This window comes from Macaca thibetana, chromosome 11 (genome assembly GCF_024542745.1).
Source record: "Macaca thibetana thibetana isolate TM-01 chromosome 11, ASM2454274v1, whole genome shotgun sequence".
In the NCBI taxonomy this organism is placed as follows: Eukaryota; Metazoa; Chordata; class Mammalia; order Primates; family Cercopithecidae; genus Macaca; species Macaca thibetana.
The window spans coordinates 22,229,395-22,248,461 of record NC_065588.1 but is presented as its reverse complement, the minus strand read 5'-3'; the positions used below and the strand labels follow the sequence as shown (position 1 = coordinate 22,248,461).

The 19,067-nt window shown below is 36.4% G+C and overlaps 2 protein-coding genes across 2 annotated transcripts in view; one reads left to right on the top strand and one right to left on the bottom strand.

Annotated features, from left to right (window-relative positions):
- Positions 1-19,067, top strand: part of LDHB (lactate dehydrogenase B) — a 478,946-nt gene that overhangs the window by 49,275 nt on the left and 410,604 nt on the right. The gene's annotated exons all lie outside the window — the stretch shown is intronic.
- Positions 2,981-19,067, bottom strand: part of CMAS (cytidine monophosphate N-acetylneuraminic acid synthetase) — a 412,527-nt gene continuing 396,440 nt past the window's right edge. Inside the window, exons 3-9 of the mRNA XM_050747640.1 lie at positions 13,571-13,713; positions 13,253-13,408; positions 10,201-10,334; positions 8,025-8,119; positions 7,503-7,674; positions 6,194-6,347; positions 2,981-3,525 (exon numbers count right to left, since the gene is read on the bottom strand). Coding sequence (XP_050603597.1) covers positions 3,335-3,525; positions 6,194-6,347; positions 7,503-7,674; positions 8,025-8,119; positions 10,201-10,334; positions 13,253-13,408; positions 13,571-13,713 — 1,045 coding nt within the window. The 3' untranslated portion in view covers positions 2,981-3,334. The remainder of the gene's footprint in view (positions 3,526-6,193; positions 6,348-7,502; positions 7,675-8,024; positions 8,120-10,200; positions 10,335-13,252; positions 13,409-13,570; positions 13,714-19,067) is intronic.

Here is a 19,067-nt window from a genome sequence, read left to right as displayed (position 1 = left end):
GAGTTTTACATGAATTATTTTTATGGTGGAAATAGATGTAAATGTTCCACCAAAAATGATTTTTATCAGGTAAGTGTCCACATTTATGACATAACGCTTCACTATTGGAATCTAATCAGGTAGAAGAGTGATTTATGTCAGCTGTAAAGTTGTGACGATAGCCAAATATAATACAGGCATACCGTGTTTTATTGAGCTTTGCTTTATTGTGCTTCACAGATACTGTTTATTACAAATTGAAGGTTTGTGGCAACCTTGCATCAAGCAAGTCTATTGGCACCACTTGTCCAACAACATGGACTGACTTCATGTCTTTGTGTCACAATTTAGTAATTCTCACAATGTTTCAAACTTTTTCATTATTATTATATGTTATGATGATCTGTGAATCTGTGATCCTTCATGTTACTGTTGTAATTATTTGGGGGGGGCTGTGAACTATGCTCATAGAGACAGAAAACTTAATCTATAAATGTGTGTTCTGACTTCTCCACCAACCAGGTGCTCCCTCATCTCCTTCCTCTTCTTGGGCCTCCCTATTCCCCGAGACAAAACAATATTGACATTAGGTCAATTAATAAGCTTACAATGGCCTCTAAGAACTCAAGTGAAAGGAATATAGTCACACATCACTCACTGTAAATCAAAAGCTAGAAATGATTAAGCTTAGTGAGGAAGGCATGTCAAAAGCCAAAATAGGCTGAAAGCTAGGCCTCTTGTGCCAAATGGTCAGCGAAGTTGTAAATACAAAGAAAAAGTTGTAGAAGGAAACTCAAAGTGCTACATAAGTGAACACACAAATAATAAGAAAGTCAAACAGCCTTCTTTCTGAGATGAAGAGTGGTCTGGAAAGAAGATCAAACAGGCCACACACTACCTTAAGCCAATGCCTAATCCAGAGCAAGGCCCTAACTCTCTTCAATTCTGTGAAGGCTAGGAGAGATGGAGAAGCTGCAGGAGAAAAGCAGGTAGCTAGCAGATGTTGGTTCATGAGGTTTAAGGAATGAAGCCATCTCCATAACATAAAAGTGCAAGGTGAAGCAGCAAGTGCTGTTGTACAAGCTGCAGCGTGTTATCCAGATCTAGCTAAGATGATTGATGAAGGTGGCTACACTCAACAGATTTTCAGTGTTGACCAAACAGCCTTCCAGTAGAAGATGCCCTTCCATTGGAAGATGCCATTTAGTATTTTCATAGCTAGAAAGAAATCAATGTCTGGTTTCAAATCTTCAAAGGACAGGCTGACCCTTTTGTTAGAAGGTTAAAGCAGCCGTGATTTTACATTGAAGCTGATCCTCAATACCATTCTAAAAATCCTATGACCCTTAAGAATAATGCTATATCTACCGTCTGTGCTGTATATATAAATGGAACAAAAAGCCTGGGTGATAGCACAGCTGTTTATAACATGGTTTTGTGAATATTTTAAGCCAACTGTTGAAACCTACTGCTCAGAAAAAAAGATTCCTTCAAAGTGTACTTGCTCATGAACAATGCACCTGGTCACCCACGTGTTCTGATGGAGATGTACTAGATTCATGCTGTTTTCATGCCTGCTAAGATAACATCCATTCTGAAGCCATGGATCAATGCATAATTTCAACTTTCAAGTCTTATTAGTTAAAAAATACAGTTCTAGGAGTATTGCTGCCATCAATAGTGATTCCTCTGTTGGAAATAGGTAAATCGAAAACTTCCCGGAAAGTATTCACTATTCTAGATGGCCTTAAGGACATACATGATTCATAGAAGGAGGTCAAAATATCAACATTAATGGGAGTTTGGAAGTTGATTCCAACTCTCATGGATGACTTTGAGGGGCTCAAGATTTCAGTGGAGGAAGTAACTGTAGATATGGTATAAATAGTAAGAGAATGAAGTTAGACGTGGAGCCTGAAGATGTAATTGAATCGCTGCAATCTCATGATAAACTTGAATGCATGAGGAGTTGCTTCTTATGGATGAGCCAAAAAAGTGGTTTCATGAGATAGAATCTACTCTTGGTAAAGATGCTATGAACACAAAGTGACAACCAATAATTTAGAAAATTATATAAATGTAGCTGATAAAGCAGTGGATTGAGAGAACTGACTTCAATTTTGAAAGATGCTCAATTGTGAGTAAAATGCTATCAAACAGCATCACACACTACAGAGAAATCTTTCATGAGTCAATTGATGCGGTAAACTTCATTGTTGCCTTATTTTAAAGAATTGCCACAGCCACCTCAACCTTCAGCAACCACTACTGTTCAAGGCAACATCCTTCAACAGCAAAAAGATTGACTTGCTGTAGGCTCAGATAATTGTTAGCATTCTTTAGCAATATTTTTAAATTAAGGTATATACATTATCTGGGCATAATGCTACTGTACACTTAATAGACTACAGTTTACTTTAAACATAACATTTTATGTACCTGGCATCCAAAAAACTCCTATGACTCGCTTTACTGCAATGGTCTGGAATCAAACCCGTAATATCTCCAAGATATTCCTGTATGCAAAATTACCATTATCTCAGGGGTAACTGCAAATAATTTGCTTCCTCCAAATAAATACATAACTTTCATAATACATAAATTTATTTGTATATTTGTATTTGTATATACTGTTGATCCTTGAACAACATGGGTTAGAACTGCGTGGTCCACTTTTACATGAATTTTTTTAACCATGTGCAGATCAAAAATACAATATTCTAAAGATGTGAATCATGCAGTAGATGGAGGGCCCACTTTTTGTATATGTGGGTTCAACAGTGCTGACTGTGGTACTTTCCTATGCACAGATTTTGGTGTATGTGGGTGGTCCTAGAACCAATCCCCCACATAGACCATATGCTGTTACGTATACATACGGGAAGTACAATCAGATGCTCTACCCCGGCATCGAATGGCTTGTTTCTAAGATTGGTTAATGTTTAAAGGAAAGAAAGAAAATGCTTGGTAAATTTCTTCTACAGCAACAAGGCAGTTTTCATCAAGTTTGAGAAATGTAATTTTATTAATAGAAGGGCGTGTCTTACCATACACACTGTCCCCAGATAAATAAAATCCCGACATCTTTGAAAGCACACAAACACAGTTTTACAGGGTACAATACAAAGTGAATTTTGATGATGTTCTTACTTGCATTTACTAAAAATCTGAGAAAGACTATAATCAGTCTCTAAATAATTATCTTGCATAAAGAGAAAAGTAGAGCACAATATATATATCACAAACCAAATCACACTCTCTGTAACGTTACAACATGAAATTTTACTTAATCAAAAATAAAAGCAAACTGGCTGAAGAAGGCTGTATCATTTTTTTCTCAATATTACACTAATTTCTATTTTTGGCATGAATTATTAACCTTTTCCATTAGTAGGAAAATGTGCTCTGCAAATTCTCGGATGGCACCACGGCCACCATTACATTTGCAAATGTATCCAACAGCCTTCTGGGCAGTGGAACAGGCGTCAGCAGGAGCGCCACTTAGGCCCACTCTCTTCAAGCACTCTTCATCAGACACTTCATTTCCTATCAAGTAAAATAAATACTGAGCAAACATTTAAAGAGAGAAAGAATATTCTAGCTAAATAATGCAGACAGCAACCAACAGGTAACTGGCAACTTCAGTAAGACCTAGGGGCACTGCATATAAGAATACTAAAGATTAGATGGAACAAAAATATTTTACAGTATAATTGAGGTCCAGGGTTTTCCCTAAGCAATCAAAAATGAACTCTTATGAGCTAGAGAAGAATGGAGCATATGTCCTACCTGCCACGCATATCACAAATGTTAGAAATTTTATATATGAATTCTAAGTTATTTAAATTTTTTATTAAGCAAAATTTCAAACATATGCAAGAACCCCAATTTTATATTGAAAAATTATCAGAATTTAAAATCACGTAGTAATATTGTTTTCTATGCCCTGCCCCCTAGTTTATTTGGGGAGAGGGAGAGGAAGGAATTCCCAGACATAATATTTTATCCAGAAACTCTTCAGCATTTATCTTTAATAGATAAATATAATTTTTTATCTGACAGAATATCATTAAACCCACAAAACCAATAATAGTTCCTTAATATCCTCTAATAAGCTAGTATATGTTGAGATACCCCCAGCTGTCTCAAAATTGTCCTTTTATAGTTGACTTATTTGAATCAGGAGTGAAATAAGGTTAATATACAGTCTCTTGTTTATATATATCTTAAATCTCTTTAAATCTGTAATAGTTCTGATTGGTATGCCACTTACTAATATTCGCTGAAAAATTACCATTTTTGAAGAATAAAAATAAATACTAAATCACACTGACATAATGATATCCTTTTCCTCCCTCTCTGTTTATCCCTTTTTTGGAATAGGATGTATTTCAGAAGCTCCCAGTATCTTCAATTCACCATTCTGAGTAAAACTATTACCATACTTTAGACCACATACAACAATACAATCTTGGTTGAAAAGAGTTTCTTTTAAATTTGTTCTATGCTTATCTACTGAAATTTTCTCATTTATTATTAAATGTGTCGAGATTTGAATTGTTTTCACTAAAAGATAATAAAAGTTAAAGTTAGTTTTTGCATAATCCAGCCTTTAAGCTCTATTTACTAAATTTTACTTTTAAAAGTATTGATTTTTTAAGAAATATATTTTTATACATTTATGTCACCCATATAAAACAGTGCTGGGTTTTTTGTTTTTTTTAGTAGACATGGGGCCTCACTATGTTTCACAGGCTGGTCTCAAACTCCTGAGCTCCAGGGATCTCCCTGCCTCAGCCTCCCAAAGTGGTGGGACTGCGGGCATGAGCCATCATGCCTGGCCTGCTCTGAGTTTAAAATAAAAATTTAAATGCTCTTCTCTATTTTCTTACCTCTCCTTTTAAAGTTATTTTTTGTTTTTTTTTTTAATGTCATATAAGTAATACATATTCATGGTAGAAATATTTTTTAAAAAATAGAAGCAAAAAAAATAAAAATCATCCTAATTATCACTATTTGTAGATAATCACTACATTTTGACACACATAATTCTAGAGTTTTACCTATATAAATGATACACTTATTACTATCTGTAGGCACTATGTTAAGTATTTTATATTATCTTTGTTTTCCTCTCTGATGGCTTTATAAAATTTGGTTTGTGTTTATATTCTAAGCAGAAAACTAAGGTATATAGAAGCTTGCTTAATATCCCAAAGATAATAAGTATAGTTGGAATTTGTTATACATTCCATTAAAATTGTTTTCTTCTAATAAAAATTGAATCTGCCTTTCACAAACATTCTGCAGTATTTATGTCCTTTGAATCTTCATGCATGGTTTAAGGGTTATTCCTGAAGTCCCTAGATCATATGCTCCCAAAGTATTCCTGTGCTGCTTATTTTGAGGCTCATATTACCCTTGTAAATATTGCTTTCATACATGATTTATAGTTATTATGCATCTTAATAACTTATCATCAATTTTAAAATGTTGACATCATCAGGCTGTAAGCTCAGCAAGCAGCAAGCCTACAGCTCCCACAACCAGTTCCATGCTGTGTATCATCGTGGGTACCTGATAAGTGTATTGCTTAATATCAAAGTGAAAAACTTATTGTTCTGTTTGATCATGCAAATAAATACAGGTCACAGCACTGTTTGTAATGATTGCATAGTATTCCTTTTTAGGGATATTCTACTTTTCGCAGGACATTTAAGTGGGTTCTTTTAACTTCACTACTGGCCCATTTGTCTCACTTCTTTCCTGGAATTGGAATTTGGGGAAAAAGTATGTACATTCAATTAACAGCAAAAAATATTCAGAGTGTAATTCCTATGTACTAGAAATTCTGCTAACTGCTTTACTCATATTATTTTATTAATCCCTACCAGAGCCCTACGATAATAGGTACTCTTGGTATCTCCAGTTTACAGAGGAGGAAACAACATTCATCTTACCACAACTGGCTAATCAGTGGTACGGTCTGACTTCACAGCTTATGCTAGTAATCATTCCTCATTTGATACATATTATCAAACTAACCTCCAGAAAGACTGTCCCAGTTTAACACTTTAATCAGCAGTGTAAGAGCGTTCCTATGTCCTACAATCATGCCCATCTGGGGGATGTGCTTTGTTATTTGTTCATTTCTTTAAAAATAAGTAAATAAATCCTGGTCCATTTTACTACGGGTGAATAAAAAGATACCAACCAAGATATGCCACTTCTTTCCAGCACAGGCCCATTTCTTTTCTCCATTCATCTACAACTGCTAGCTTGTCTGATATACTGACTTCCATTTTGCAATCCAGTTTTAAAGAAGAGAGCGTCTGCTTTGAACAGGACCTTTCTGAGATTAGCCTCACCTTAAAAAAAAAAAAAAGGATCGGAGGAAAAAGGGAAAAATTAAAAAATGAAGAAAACAGAAATCTCTCATAATAATTGACCTTGTAGATAGTCCAAATCACAAACGAGTCATCTTTTGACCTTCTGAAGGTCCAAGTAAGAAAACTGACTGTCATTTTAAAATCACGATGCTTTAAAACAACGCTTATTTCTCATAGCCCAGTAAAGGTGAGACACAGTATTTTATTTTCTACAACAGAAAGGATTCTATCTACAGGTAAAAATTACAACATATATTGTCTGATACTAATCTAAGATTCTCCTATAATTCAATTTATCCAGAGGAAAGTCTATAACCTGTCTCGTGCTGCTTAGCAACACATATTTAGGATTTCTGGTAAATTATAATTATCTTAGCTTTCATTTAAAAAAATACACTTGCCGGGCGCGGTGGCTCAAGCCTGTAATCCCAGCACTTTGGGAGGCCGAGGCGGGTGGATCACGAGGTCAGGAGATCGAGACTATCCTGGCTAACATGGTGAAACCCCGTCTCTACTAAAAATACAAAAAACTAGCCGGGCGTGGTGGCGGGTGCCTGTAGTCTCAGCTACTTGGGAGGCTGAGGCGGGAGAATGGTGTGAACCCGGGAGGCGGAGCTTGCAGTGAGCCGAGATCATGCCACTGCACTCCAGCCTGGGAGACACAGCGAGACTCCATCTCAAAAAAAAATAAAAATAAAAATAAAAAAAATAAAAATAAAATAAAAAAATACACTTACATTAAGTTATTTTGAATCAAAAATGCCATTCATAAGAATAAGCTAGATTTTAAAAATCCACAAGATATCATCCTTTTCTGAAATGGCATACCTATTATCTAGGAAATCTTTCTTGTTGCAAGATCCTATGGGAAACACTAGATAGATAGCTCCCATTTAAAAGTAGTATGTTTATACCTAATGAATAAACAAGAAATATTATTTGCTGATTAACAAATTCCTAATTCTACTCATCTAAAAGTAAATAGTATAATAATTTTTTTCTAGGCATATGAAGGCCAAATTTTAGATATTTTAAAAGTTAATACTAAAAATTTAAATCTCTTAATTCCTTGCATGTTCTTTGACCCTGAATGAAAATATTTATGAAATACTGCTATATTCAGGGAGCACATACCTCAATACCACTTTTCTTTAATAAACTTATCCCAATAGCATCTTTTACATCATAAGATATTATTTCTTTTTGGTCTCCTGATACATAAATGTGGCCATTGGTGAGACATCCATCAATATTGCAAACCAAAAGTTTTATTTCCTTAAGCTTCTCTTTGCCAAAATAGCCATATCTAAAAGAAACCAAAATAGACCTTTGAGTATAAGTGCAATACTAATCACTCCCTCTCAACTGGCTAAACCAATACATTAAATGTCACCCTCCATTCAACTATTCAAACATTACTCTTCAAATTTACTTCACATATATATTTCAACTTTTAGTGCAGTAACTAAAAGTAGTGTGGTCTAACCAGATAATTTCTTACTTTATTGAAGCCATGTAAACACACATTTTACATACGTCTTCCCCACATGAACAAAGTAATTACAAAGATCCTAAGATGTTTGAAGTATCAGAAATCAGTATCTAGAAGTATAATTATTAGGATTTAGTACAAACGTTATACAGGTCTGTTTTTACCTTAATACTCTTTGCTCTGCAATAGGCCAATCAATATCCACATCTATATCCACGCTATGCTCAGCTCGCATTTCATAGTATGCCATTTTTCCACCCTAAAGATAGTACAAATGTCATGAATACTGTTTTTAATATTCATTCACATATATCAAAACTTTATTATAATACAGCGCAATGAATTCATTTCTACAGTACTGAGAAAAATGAATAACCCAGTAAAAATCAGTCACATAGAAATGATTTTTTAATTTATTTTTACTTTATTTTTTCGAGTTAGGGTTTCACTCTGCCACCCAGGCTGGAGAGCAATGCTGCAATCATAGCTCATTATAACCTTGAAATTTTGGGCTCAAGCAATCCTCCCACCTCAGCCTCCTAAGGATCTGGTACTACAGGTATACAACTCCATGTCTGGCTAAATTTTTTAAAAGTTTTCTGTAGATAGAAGATCTTGCTATGTTGCCAAGGCTGTTCTTGGAAACCTGGCCTCAAGCTATCCTCTTGAGGCCTCAAGCTGGCCTCTCAAAGTGCTGGGTGACATGCTTCAGCCACCATGCCCAGCTTTTTTTTTTTTTTTTTTTTTTTTTTTTAAGGAGAAAGCTCACATAAAATAACTTTAACATTTTTCAAATTCTATCTAAACAGTTCAAGTTCCCTATTTAAGAAAATTTCTATTTTAATATTGAAAAAAGCAGAAATATTATAGCCTCCAGGATTCTGACCACAAGGGGTTTTATGGAAATCCCTTAATCATATCCTCCTTTCTTTCAAGAATTCTCTCCTGTCATCATCCAAAAGCAGTATAAAGGTTTTTGGAACTTCTGTTCTAATTTGCAACTAACAGGCAACACAGGGGAGGAAAAATAACTGTAGCATCTGTTGTAGAGAGTTTTCTTAGATCCCTGAGCTACTGATGAAAATGACTAATAGTCATCCAAGTCACATGCGGGCAATGACAAGGGCAGTCTCTTGATTCTAGGCAAGGTTGGCAATAGAAGGGGCCTTTCTTCTGATAGCAATTATTTGAATGACCAGATCCATTACTGGATAATTTCAATTTCATTTTTTTTTTTCAGAATTGCCAGGCTCTTCATAAATCTTGTTTTAATGAGAAACATTTTTCTCCACACTTTAGGAATGGGTTGCACCATGGCCTCCTTAGAAAAGAGCTTAAAAATAGTAGTATCTATGTGTGTCAAATCTAATTTCTCTGAACACTTAAATTTAACTACACAGCCAGTCTATAGTTTGCCTATACACTGACCAGAAGATTTGTAAAAATGTTTTTCTCTCTTTTGCTCAGAATAAGAGTCCCATTAGAATTTTTATTAGACAACGGAGAGATTTCCCTCTCTCTTTTTAAAAACGCTATTTCTTGAGTAACATAAGAACCTGAATCCAAATCCTGACAGTACCATTTATTAGCTGTCTTTGCCTTGAGTCAATTACTTCATTTTTCGGAGATGCAGTTTTCTCCTCTGTAAAACTGGGTAGAAATGTCCACTTCATTCATTTGCTATGCAGATTACGTAAGATAACATATGCAAAGTGTTTCACATACTCCACAGTACACAGTAAATAATAAATAATAATGATAACTAAAATTAACGAGTTAAGAAATATATGATGCAACCATGTTGCAGGCTCTAAAATGTGAGAGACATTAAATCCGTTATTTGAAAATGAGAGAAATGAGAGTCAGCACAGATAAAATGATATATATTGAAGCTTACACAGTAAGAGGCAGTTAGAGTAAGAATCCGGGTTTCCTGTCGCCCAGGTTGTAACTCTTTTCACCTCTATGAAATTATTTGTCTTTTTAGAGCAATACAAGTTATTCAACCCTACAGCGACAACATAACTATAACACAAACATGGATTACATAGTTTTAAATGGAATAATATGAGTACCAGGGCATGTGTAGGCACGCAGTACTTCATTCATTTTTTTATCATTATAGCAGAATTCCTTGTATATTTACTGAATGGATTCCAAAGATCACCTTGGGGTAAACCTGCAGGATAAATGCCTCAGATAGCAAATGTTGTTAGCTATTACCTTTCCTCTATAGGTTGATACTTTTATCATAAAGAAATTGTACCATACTTCTTCCCTAGAACTCAGAGTACGCCTACAAAAGCGCTTAAAAGGAATATGCAAAATGAAGGTACAAACCTGCAAGTAACCCATCTCTATCAAATGTCTTTTAGCAAAATAAAACGAGCCATTTTCATATAATTCTCCATCCCAGTCTTGTCGACGAGGCCGTTTAGCTGGATTTAAATTCAGAGGTTCGGTCACTTCGCGAACTAAAAGCACAAAGTTAGAGTAAGTCCATGTTGCTCTGAATATAGAAAGTGTTCATTTAGTTAACTTTAAAAAAGTTAATAAAAACGAACTCAGAATGCAGAGCATTTCTCTATCTAGATAGAGAATTTTTTTTTTTTGAGACAGAGTCTCGCTCTGTCTGGAGTACAATGGTGCCATCTCGGCTCACTGCAACCTATGCCTCCCGGGTTCAAGCGATTCTCCTGCTTCAGCCTCCTGAGTAGCTAGGACTATAGGCATGCACCACTATGCCTGGCTAATTTTTGTATTTTTAGTGGAGACGGGGTTTTACCATGTTGACCAAGCTGGTCTTGAACTCCCGATCTTGTGATCCGCCCACCTCGGCCTCCCAAAGTGCTAGAATTACGGGTGTGAGCCTCTGCACCCGGCCTGATAAAGAACTATTTTTAGACTGGATGCGGTGGCTCATGCCTGTAATCCTAGCACTTTGGAGGCTGAGGCAGGCGAATCACTTGAGGTCAGGAGTTCGAGACCAGCCCGGCCAACATAGTGGAATGCCGTCTACACTAAAAACACAAATTTAGCTGGGCGTGGTGGTGGGCACTTGTAATCCTAGCTACTTGGGAGGCTGAGGCAGAAGAATTGCTTGAACCTGGAGGCGGGGGGCGGAGCTTGCAGTGAGCTGAGATTGCGGCACTGCACTCCAGCCTGGGCAACAGAGCAAGACTCCATCTCAAAAAAAAAAAAAAGAACTTTTTTTAAAGGAATCAAATCTGTAATATCTGTAATAATTCTGATGATTTATATTTGCTTTCCAATAGCTACTAGAAAAATAAAGTATTTTATAATGAAATATGAAACAATTAAGGTATTCACACAAATATAATGCTTTGGGAGGACATCAAGACAACCTTAAAGTAGCTTTCAAAGAACTGAATTGGTCCTAAAATACCTATATTCAATATTTGAGCCCTTTAATCTCTTTTCTCATTGTCTGCGCATACAGAAATAAGTTTTACTTATCTAATGTGGTTGAGAACTTGTTTTTATACAATTATTGCTGAAAACTATAGATTTCTCCATTAAATTATTGAAGATTTTATATTGATGAAAATGTTTATGTAACATATTATACATTCTTACCATTAGTTAAAAATACACTAAACATAATAACAAATTATGTTTATGAGTATACCTGATAATAAAGGCTCAGTAATGTCAATATTAATGAATAGAACATAATGTAATCAATGAAGCCTTTGGTATTGTCACGCAGAGATTCTTTTGTCTTTTCACTGAGTTTTCCTCAAATCTGTGTGCGTGTGTGTGTGTGTGTTCAACAGCTGCTTATTCTCCAGAATCTTTCTGCACTTTTTGCTGTCATTTCTGTGTGTATAAAGGCTTTTAGGAATAACCTCTACTTACTTGTTTAACTAAACCATCCCCTGTTCAATTCCACCCCAGTATTTGAAATAACCCAGGAAAAAACCTTAGCAAATACAAATTAAATAGCTAGAGGTAACAGAGCTTTACAGGCACTGGCTACAGAGTAGTGACCAGAACCCTCTCTATTCTCAAAAGGTGTACAATCTAGGGGTAGAGACAGGTAATTAAACCAACTAGATAATTCAAGTGGTACTCTGAAGAAAAGAGAGGGATCAGTCTTTCCTAGTATCAGTGGCTGCTTTCTCCCTGGGCATATCTGCTGAGTATGAGGAGAAGGTGTAAGAAAGATCAAGCTTTGCATAATCAGAGGGACTCTGCTGAGGTAGGCAAAAACTAGAATGGCTTTTAATGGCCTTGTGGACTTGAGTTACAGATTGTCATCTGTAGGAACTACAAACATACAACTAGTTTTTCCACCTAATTCTCCTACGAGACTTTGGCTGAGTGTACTGCGCGGGAAGCTCGGAATGGGCTGGAAAGATATCATTACAGTATTGTCCTCAGATCCCTTAAGAGTCTTGTTAGCAAGAGTAGGGGATGGGTGTGAGTATCAGTAACACATACGAGATATATCTCCTAATAAGACACCTAAACTAAGAGATGAGATGAAATTAAAGTTTCAACCCAGTCCAACTCCTAATTGGATCAAAGGGATCAGCCCCTTATCCTATCTGCCTGATAGAAGAAAAGGTGCAACCTCTCTGGAGGAAAATATGTACTCAAGTGTCTATGCCAGATATACAATTAAACATGAGCCAAATGAAGAGGCAGAAATAGGTGACTCACAATCAACAGAGAAGCAGTCAGAGTACAGAACTGTAAGTGACTAGATGTTGAAATCTGCATTAAGGACTTTCGAATAGCTATCAAAAATATGTTAAATTAGAGGAAAGGACTTTTTTTGTTTAAATGGATTTTAAAAATGGAGAATTTCAACAGAAAATGGAATCCCTAAGAAACAACTGAAATGTACTGAATGGAAAAACACAGTGTTTATAATTCTCTGGATAAGATTTACAGCACACTGGACATGGCAGGTGAAATGCCTAGTAAACCCTATGAAACCCTTTTTATATATGGAGTTAGGAATTTGGGGAAGAACTTCGAAATGTCATTCTTAAGATCCTTCGGAACACTTTGGTGGATGCTTTCTATTTCTATATGATCCGTATGGAGTTCATCAAACATGTCTAGAACCAACATAAAAGTATTTGATCTAGAAAAACGGCATGTCTGCCTCAAAAGGCAAATAGAAATAAGAGGATTAGAATGTCCCTTTGTAAAGAGTAAAGCAAAGAATTAATTTGGTCTCACTGTGTTGGCTCAATAACAGATTTAGAACTGATTGTAAATGTCATTACCTACTAAAGTAATGAGTCAAATATTCTCTTTTACAGCTCCCTTTTACTCTCCTCATGCCTAAAGAATATTTATATATAAAAAAATTGATTCTCAATTAAATGAGCTAAAATAAAGACTGATAAGAGATTACCTCCTTTCTGAATTTCACTCCATCGAAACTGATGACGTCTCACAACAGAAAAAACAGAATCATATCCTTCTTCTCGAATCATTTCTGCAACTTTTTGAAGATCAGTAGGATGTAAACATGGAGAAGTAGCTTGGATATTTCCTACAATGTCAACCTCTTAAAAGGACAAGAGAAATGAAAAGGATATTTAAAAAAAAGTTCCTTGCAAGCAAGTAATATTAAGGTTTGGAATTCAAATGTTAAAACAAGTCTTATGAGATAATAAAGGAAGTAGAAAAGTACATAACGGTTTGAATAAACTATTAATCAAATTCATACCATTATGATAATTAAGAAATTCTATGATGGCATCTAGTGAGGTAGAGCTGTCTTTCGAAACTTCAGAACTTCTTCGATGAACTTGTGCACCAAATTGTTTGGCCACATTCTCAATTTCATCATGGTCTGTCGAAACCCATACACTGTTCAGATATCAAAAAAAATTAACAGCCAAATCAAAACAAATCATTAATAATAAAATGGAGCTCTGTAACCATAAAATACAGCTTATATAACGTAAGAATATTTTTTGCACAATAACAATGTTACAGATCCACAGGAGTATAAAAATGTAAGAAATCATAAAGTATTTTGCATATAAACATACTAATGAATAAAAATGCAGTCCTAGATATACTTTATATAAAGAAAGGAACAACAGACACTGGGGCCTACTTGAGGGTAGAGGGTGGGAGGAGGGTAAGGATCAGAAAACTACCTACCAGGTACTATGCTTACTACCTGGATGACGAAATAATCTGTACACCAAACCCCTGCAACATGCAATTTACCTCTGTAACAAACCTGCCAGGTACCCCTGAACCTAAAATAAACGTTTTTTTAAAATACACTAGAAGTCAAATCTAAAGAAAATTAAAGATCTTGCTTATTCTCCATTCAAATCCAAAATATTGTATAAAATATTTTAATATGTTTGCTAAAAAAAAAAAATAAATGGCCTGGCTTAGCCAAACCCTCAAGGTGAAACAGTTTCAAGCTTAGAAGATAATAAATGCCCAAGTCTGGGCTCAAAAAAAAAATCAGATAATACAACTCTTTTTTAAACAACAAACGATGGGTATATAGATATAGAATCAGCTGGGTTATAGCCATTGATAACAACAAACATGGAGAACATGACTTCATTGGCTCAAAATAATTTAACTTAATACTCTATTAACTACAGGTTACACAGTTGCCTATTTAGACTTTATAAAATGATGAGTAGGCAAAATGCTATTTTGGAGAGAGGTACCAGTTTCTATCGCAGTTTTGTTTCCTGGACAGTCACAAATTCCCACTACTAGAAGCCGAAGATGTAAATACTACTCCAGCCACAATGTTTGGTCGGGCCTGGAGTCTCACGCCTGTAATCCCAACACTTTGGCAAGTCGAGGTGGGTGGATCACTTGAGGTCATGAGATCGAGACCAGCCTGGCCAACACGGTGAAACCTGGTCTCTACTAAAAATACAAAAATTAGCTGGGCATGGTGGTGCACACCTGTAATCCCAGCTACTAGGGAGGCTGAGACAGGAGGATCGCTTGAACCTGGGAGGCAGAGGTTGCAGTGAGCCGAGATCGCACCACTGCACTACAGCCTGAGAGACAGTGAGACCCTGTCTCAAAAAGACAAACAACAACAGCAACAAAACTCCACAATGTTTTAATAGTGATTTATGCAAAAATATCTTAATGACTTACAGTCTTTGGTATATACATATATAGTATATATATACACACACACACATATATGCACATTATCATATATATACAAAATTATATATATAAAATAATGTGTATATATGTGTGTGTGTGTATATGTGTATATATATGTATATACACACACACATATATATATTTTTTCCTTTTATGCCACTCTTTCAATACCTACCGAGGGAAAGATGAACTGCATGTTTTGTTTGTTTTATTGACAGTCTTGCTCTGTCACCCAGGCTAGAGTGCAGTGGCCTGCTATCTGCTCACTGCAACCTCCACCTCCCAGGTTCAAGCGACTCTCATGCCTTAGGCTCCCGAGTAGCTGGGATTACAGGCATGTGTCACCCACGCCTGACTAATTTTTGTATTTTTAGGAAAGATGGGGTTTCGCCATGTTGGCAAAGATAGTCTCAAACTCCTGACCTCAAGTGATCCTCCCACCTTGGCCTCCCAAAATGCTAGGATTACAGGTGTGAGCCACCACGCTTGGCTGAACTGCATGTTTAATATGTCTATGCTCAATTATCATGAGTGAAAAGAAAGTGAGAAACTAAAGTTTCTAATATCCCTGGAGTTCATTTATTTATTTCACTCATTCCCTTTAATATTTATAGAAGGATTTAAATCAAGGGATAAAGTCAGTAAGAAAAAAAAAAAATCAAAGGAAGCCTAGCAAACAAAATGAGCCACTGGCTAGGGGCCAAGAGTCCCGTGATATCTACTCATGTCACTCTATGCAAGGCGGAACACAGGAGCCCCCATTTTCCTCCATCTTGAAATCTGAAATAGTGGGAAAAAAATGTTCTCTTGGGAAATGTCATAGTCAAAGGTATATAATAAAGTAAAGTACCAATGAAAACCTAGTGGATTTTTAAAACAGAGGTGAGGGGAGGATGATAAGATGGAATTAGGATACAATAAAAAATAAACAGGGAAAGCAAAAGACATGGTAATTTGGCATCTAATTTACGTTATTAATTGAAATAAGCTGCTGAAGCCATTTACTTTACTATCCTGATTTTTACTGCAATGAAAATTCAATACCAGAGGGTTCAGTGGTCTTTAAGAAATCTTTAAAAGGTAAGAAAAAAAAAAAAGAATTTTGGAGGAGGTTTGCTTTTCTTCCTTCCTTCTTTCATTCCTTCCTTCCTTCCTTTATGAACTGTTTACTAAGTGCCTATTCTGTCCCAGGCATGATTCTGGACACTAGAGATATAATAATGTATACAGTATAGTTTATTTTCTTGAAAAAGTCTGGCCTATCGATGGAAACTGAAACCAGTATGGCACTGTAATTCTCCTTAAACCATCAGGGAAAGAGAAGTAAGGGATCAATTAAGTAACGATGGTCTTTTCAATGCTTTACTTTTTACAAAGTACTTTCACAGTGACTGCTACATATCAGGTGCTCCATACAGATCTGCTGAATTAATGAAACAGTAAGTGATTAAGAGGATGGGTTCTGAAGGAAGAGGTTCAATTCTGACTCCACCACATGCTAGCTATATGACCATGGGAAAAATCCATAATCTCCTTATGCCTCAATTTTCAGTAAAATGGAGGCAGTAATAATAGTGGGTACCTCATATGGTTTAGAGGATTAAATATAAACCATTAACCACAGAATCAACATTTAATAAATGTTAGCTATTCAAAATACTAAAATAGGAATGGTAATAAAGTAATATCTACTCTGTCTCATTTAATCCTCACAATCTTCAGAAGGTAGACTGAAGGCCTGCTTCCAGACTTTCAAAGGTCCAAATGTCTAATTTGTATGTGTTACGTTAAGCAATTACACTGTGAAAAAATATGAAAATAGTATCCCATATGTACACTTAAAATACTATGATCATCAATATGAAAGGGACTGAGTAGATAATTTTCTTTGGTTAGGGCCTCATTAACATAAAAGATACCCTGACAACTATTTTAAATCAGAAGCTGCCATTTTAGGGATAATAACAGCATAGGCCTTTCATTAATCAAAAGTCTATACCCTAAGCATAAAACTAAAACATGTTTATTTTTCACAAGTATGTTAGGCAACACTTACAAATCAATTTGTTCTGAGGTTTACTTACACAGCACTGAACCACTGTTGAAAATTAAGCTCTTACAAAATCAACTCTGGCAATAACTCTGTGCTAAAGGGAAAAAAATTATCTCAGTAAGTCAAGTGCAAATTCAAGTCAGAGAAACACAAATTTTGAACAAAATAATCTCAAAGGTATCTTCTAATCAGCATGCAACCGCGATGAGTAAGAGGGTACCTGCTCACAAGCAGCTTAGCTTTTCACCTAGTACGGCAGGAGTCTCCCCAGGCCAAATTCTGCCCACTTCTCAGCCTGTTTCTGTAACATTTCATTGGAATGCAGCCACACTCTTTCATTTACGTATTGTCATGGCCACTTTCACAACATACACAACAGCAGAGCTGAGTAGTTGCAACAAAGGCCATCTGGCTTGCAAAACCTAAAATATTTACTATCTGGCCCTTTACAGAAAGTCTGCCGGCCACTGAAACTGAAAAAGAGAATAAAGATATCTTTCCATTAACTCTTCAACATCAAAGAATGTTAGCACTAGAAAGAATTCTGAAGATCATTACAACTTTCCCATTTTATAAGCAATGGAAGAGTTTCCCTTTTACAAGCATGGAAGATAGTAAAAACCTTCTGAACCAGAGGAAAATGTCAATAACAGATTACATACTATGTGCCAGGCACTATTCTAAGAGCTCCACATATATTATCTCACTTAATTCCCTCAACAAGCCTGTGAGGCAGACACTTCAGTACATTTTGCAGATGAAGAGATGAGGCACAGAGAGGTTAAGCGATTTACCCAAGTTTGCACAGTTAATACACGGTGATGCAGAAATTCAAATCCACAGTTTGACTTCAGAGTCTGTGATCTTATCTCCCTGCATAGGGCATGCACTAAATGAAGGTACAAACAATGTTGCTATGTATGGGAAAACAAAGGCACAATTACTTTTCACTGAGGGGATCAGTAAAGGCTTCATGGAGGAAGAAGTACTGGTCCCTTCTATTATCTTTTGACCTAATATCTCCAGATGCCTGGAAAGGATGACAAATAGCACATAGCCACAAAACTTGAACACAGTAAATTCACATTGTTACATGATACTGTTAAGTTAGAAATACATTCATTTTGCTAGTGTAGAAAAACTAATTTTTTTTTTTTTTTTGAGACAGAGTCTTGCTCTGTTGCCCAGGCTAGAGTGCAGTGGCCCAATCTCGGCTCACTGCAACCTCCGCCTCCCGGGTTCAAGTGATTCCCCTGCCTCAGCCTCCTGAGTAGCTGGGATTACAGGCGTGCACCACCACAACTGGCTAATTTTTGTATTTTGGTAGAGATGGGGTTTCACCATGTTGGCCAGGCTGGTCTTGAACTCCTGGCCTCATGTGATCTGCCTGCTTTCGGCCTCCCAAAGTGCTGGGATTACACGTGTGAGTCGTCGTGCCCAGCCAATTTTATTTCTTCCAATCGCCACTACTGATAGAGTGACAGATACCATAGGTGGCTTGAGGAAGTATAAAACATTACCCCACTCTAGTCTACATGTATTTTTTTTTTTTTTTTTTTTTTTTTTTTTTTTTTTTTGAGACGGAGTCTAGCTCTGTCGCCCAGACTGGAGTGCAGTGGCGCGATCTCGGCTCACTGCAAGCTCCGCCTCCCGGGTTCACGCCATTCTCCTGCCTCAGCCTCCGGAGTAGCTGGGACTACAGGCGCCCGCCACCACGCCCGGCTAATTTCTTTTTGGGAGAATCACTGGTCAACATATACACATATTTTCCAATCATTTCATAGCAAAATCCCCAATGCTTGATGTAATGGTTGGTTGTTGAGTTCTCACCAACAGAATCTATTCCCCTCACTTTTGGTAATTGTACTCCAATTTTCCTCTTGATGAACCTGTCATGTCGTTCAGTGGGGGCTCCATCCCTGGTTACAAGAGCGGAAGATGCAGCTATACTGTACCGATACAAGCACTGTGTTCTTCTTGCCATAGAGACTGGCTGAAGAGTGAG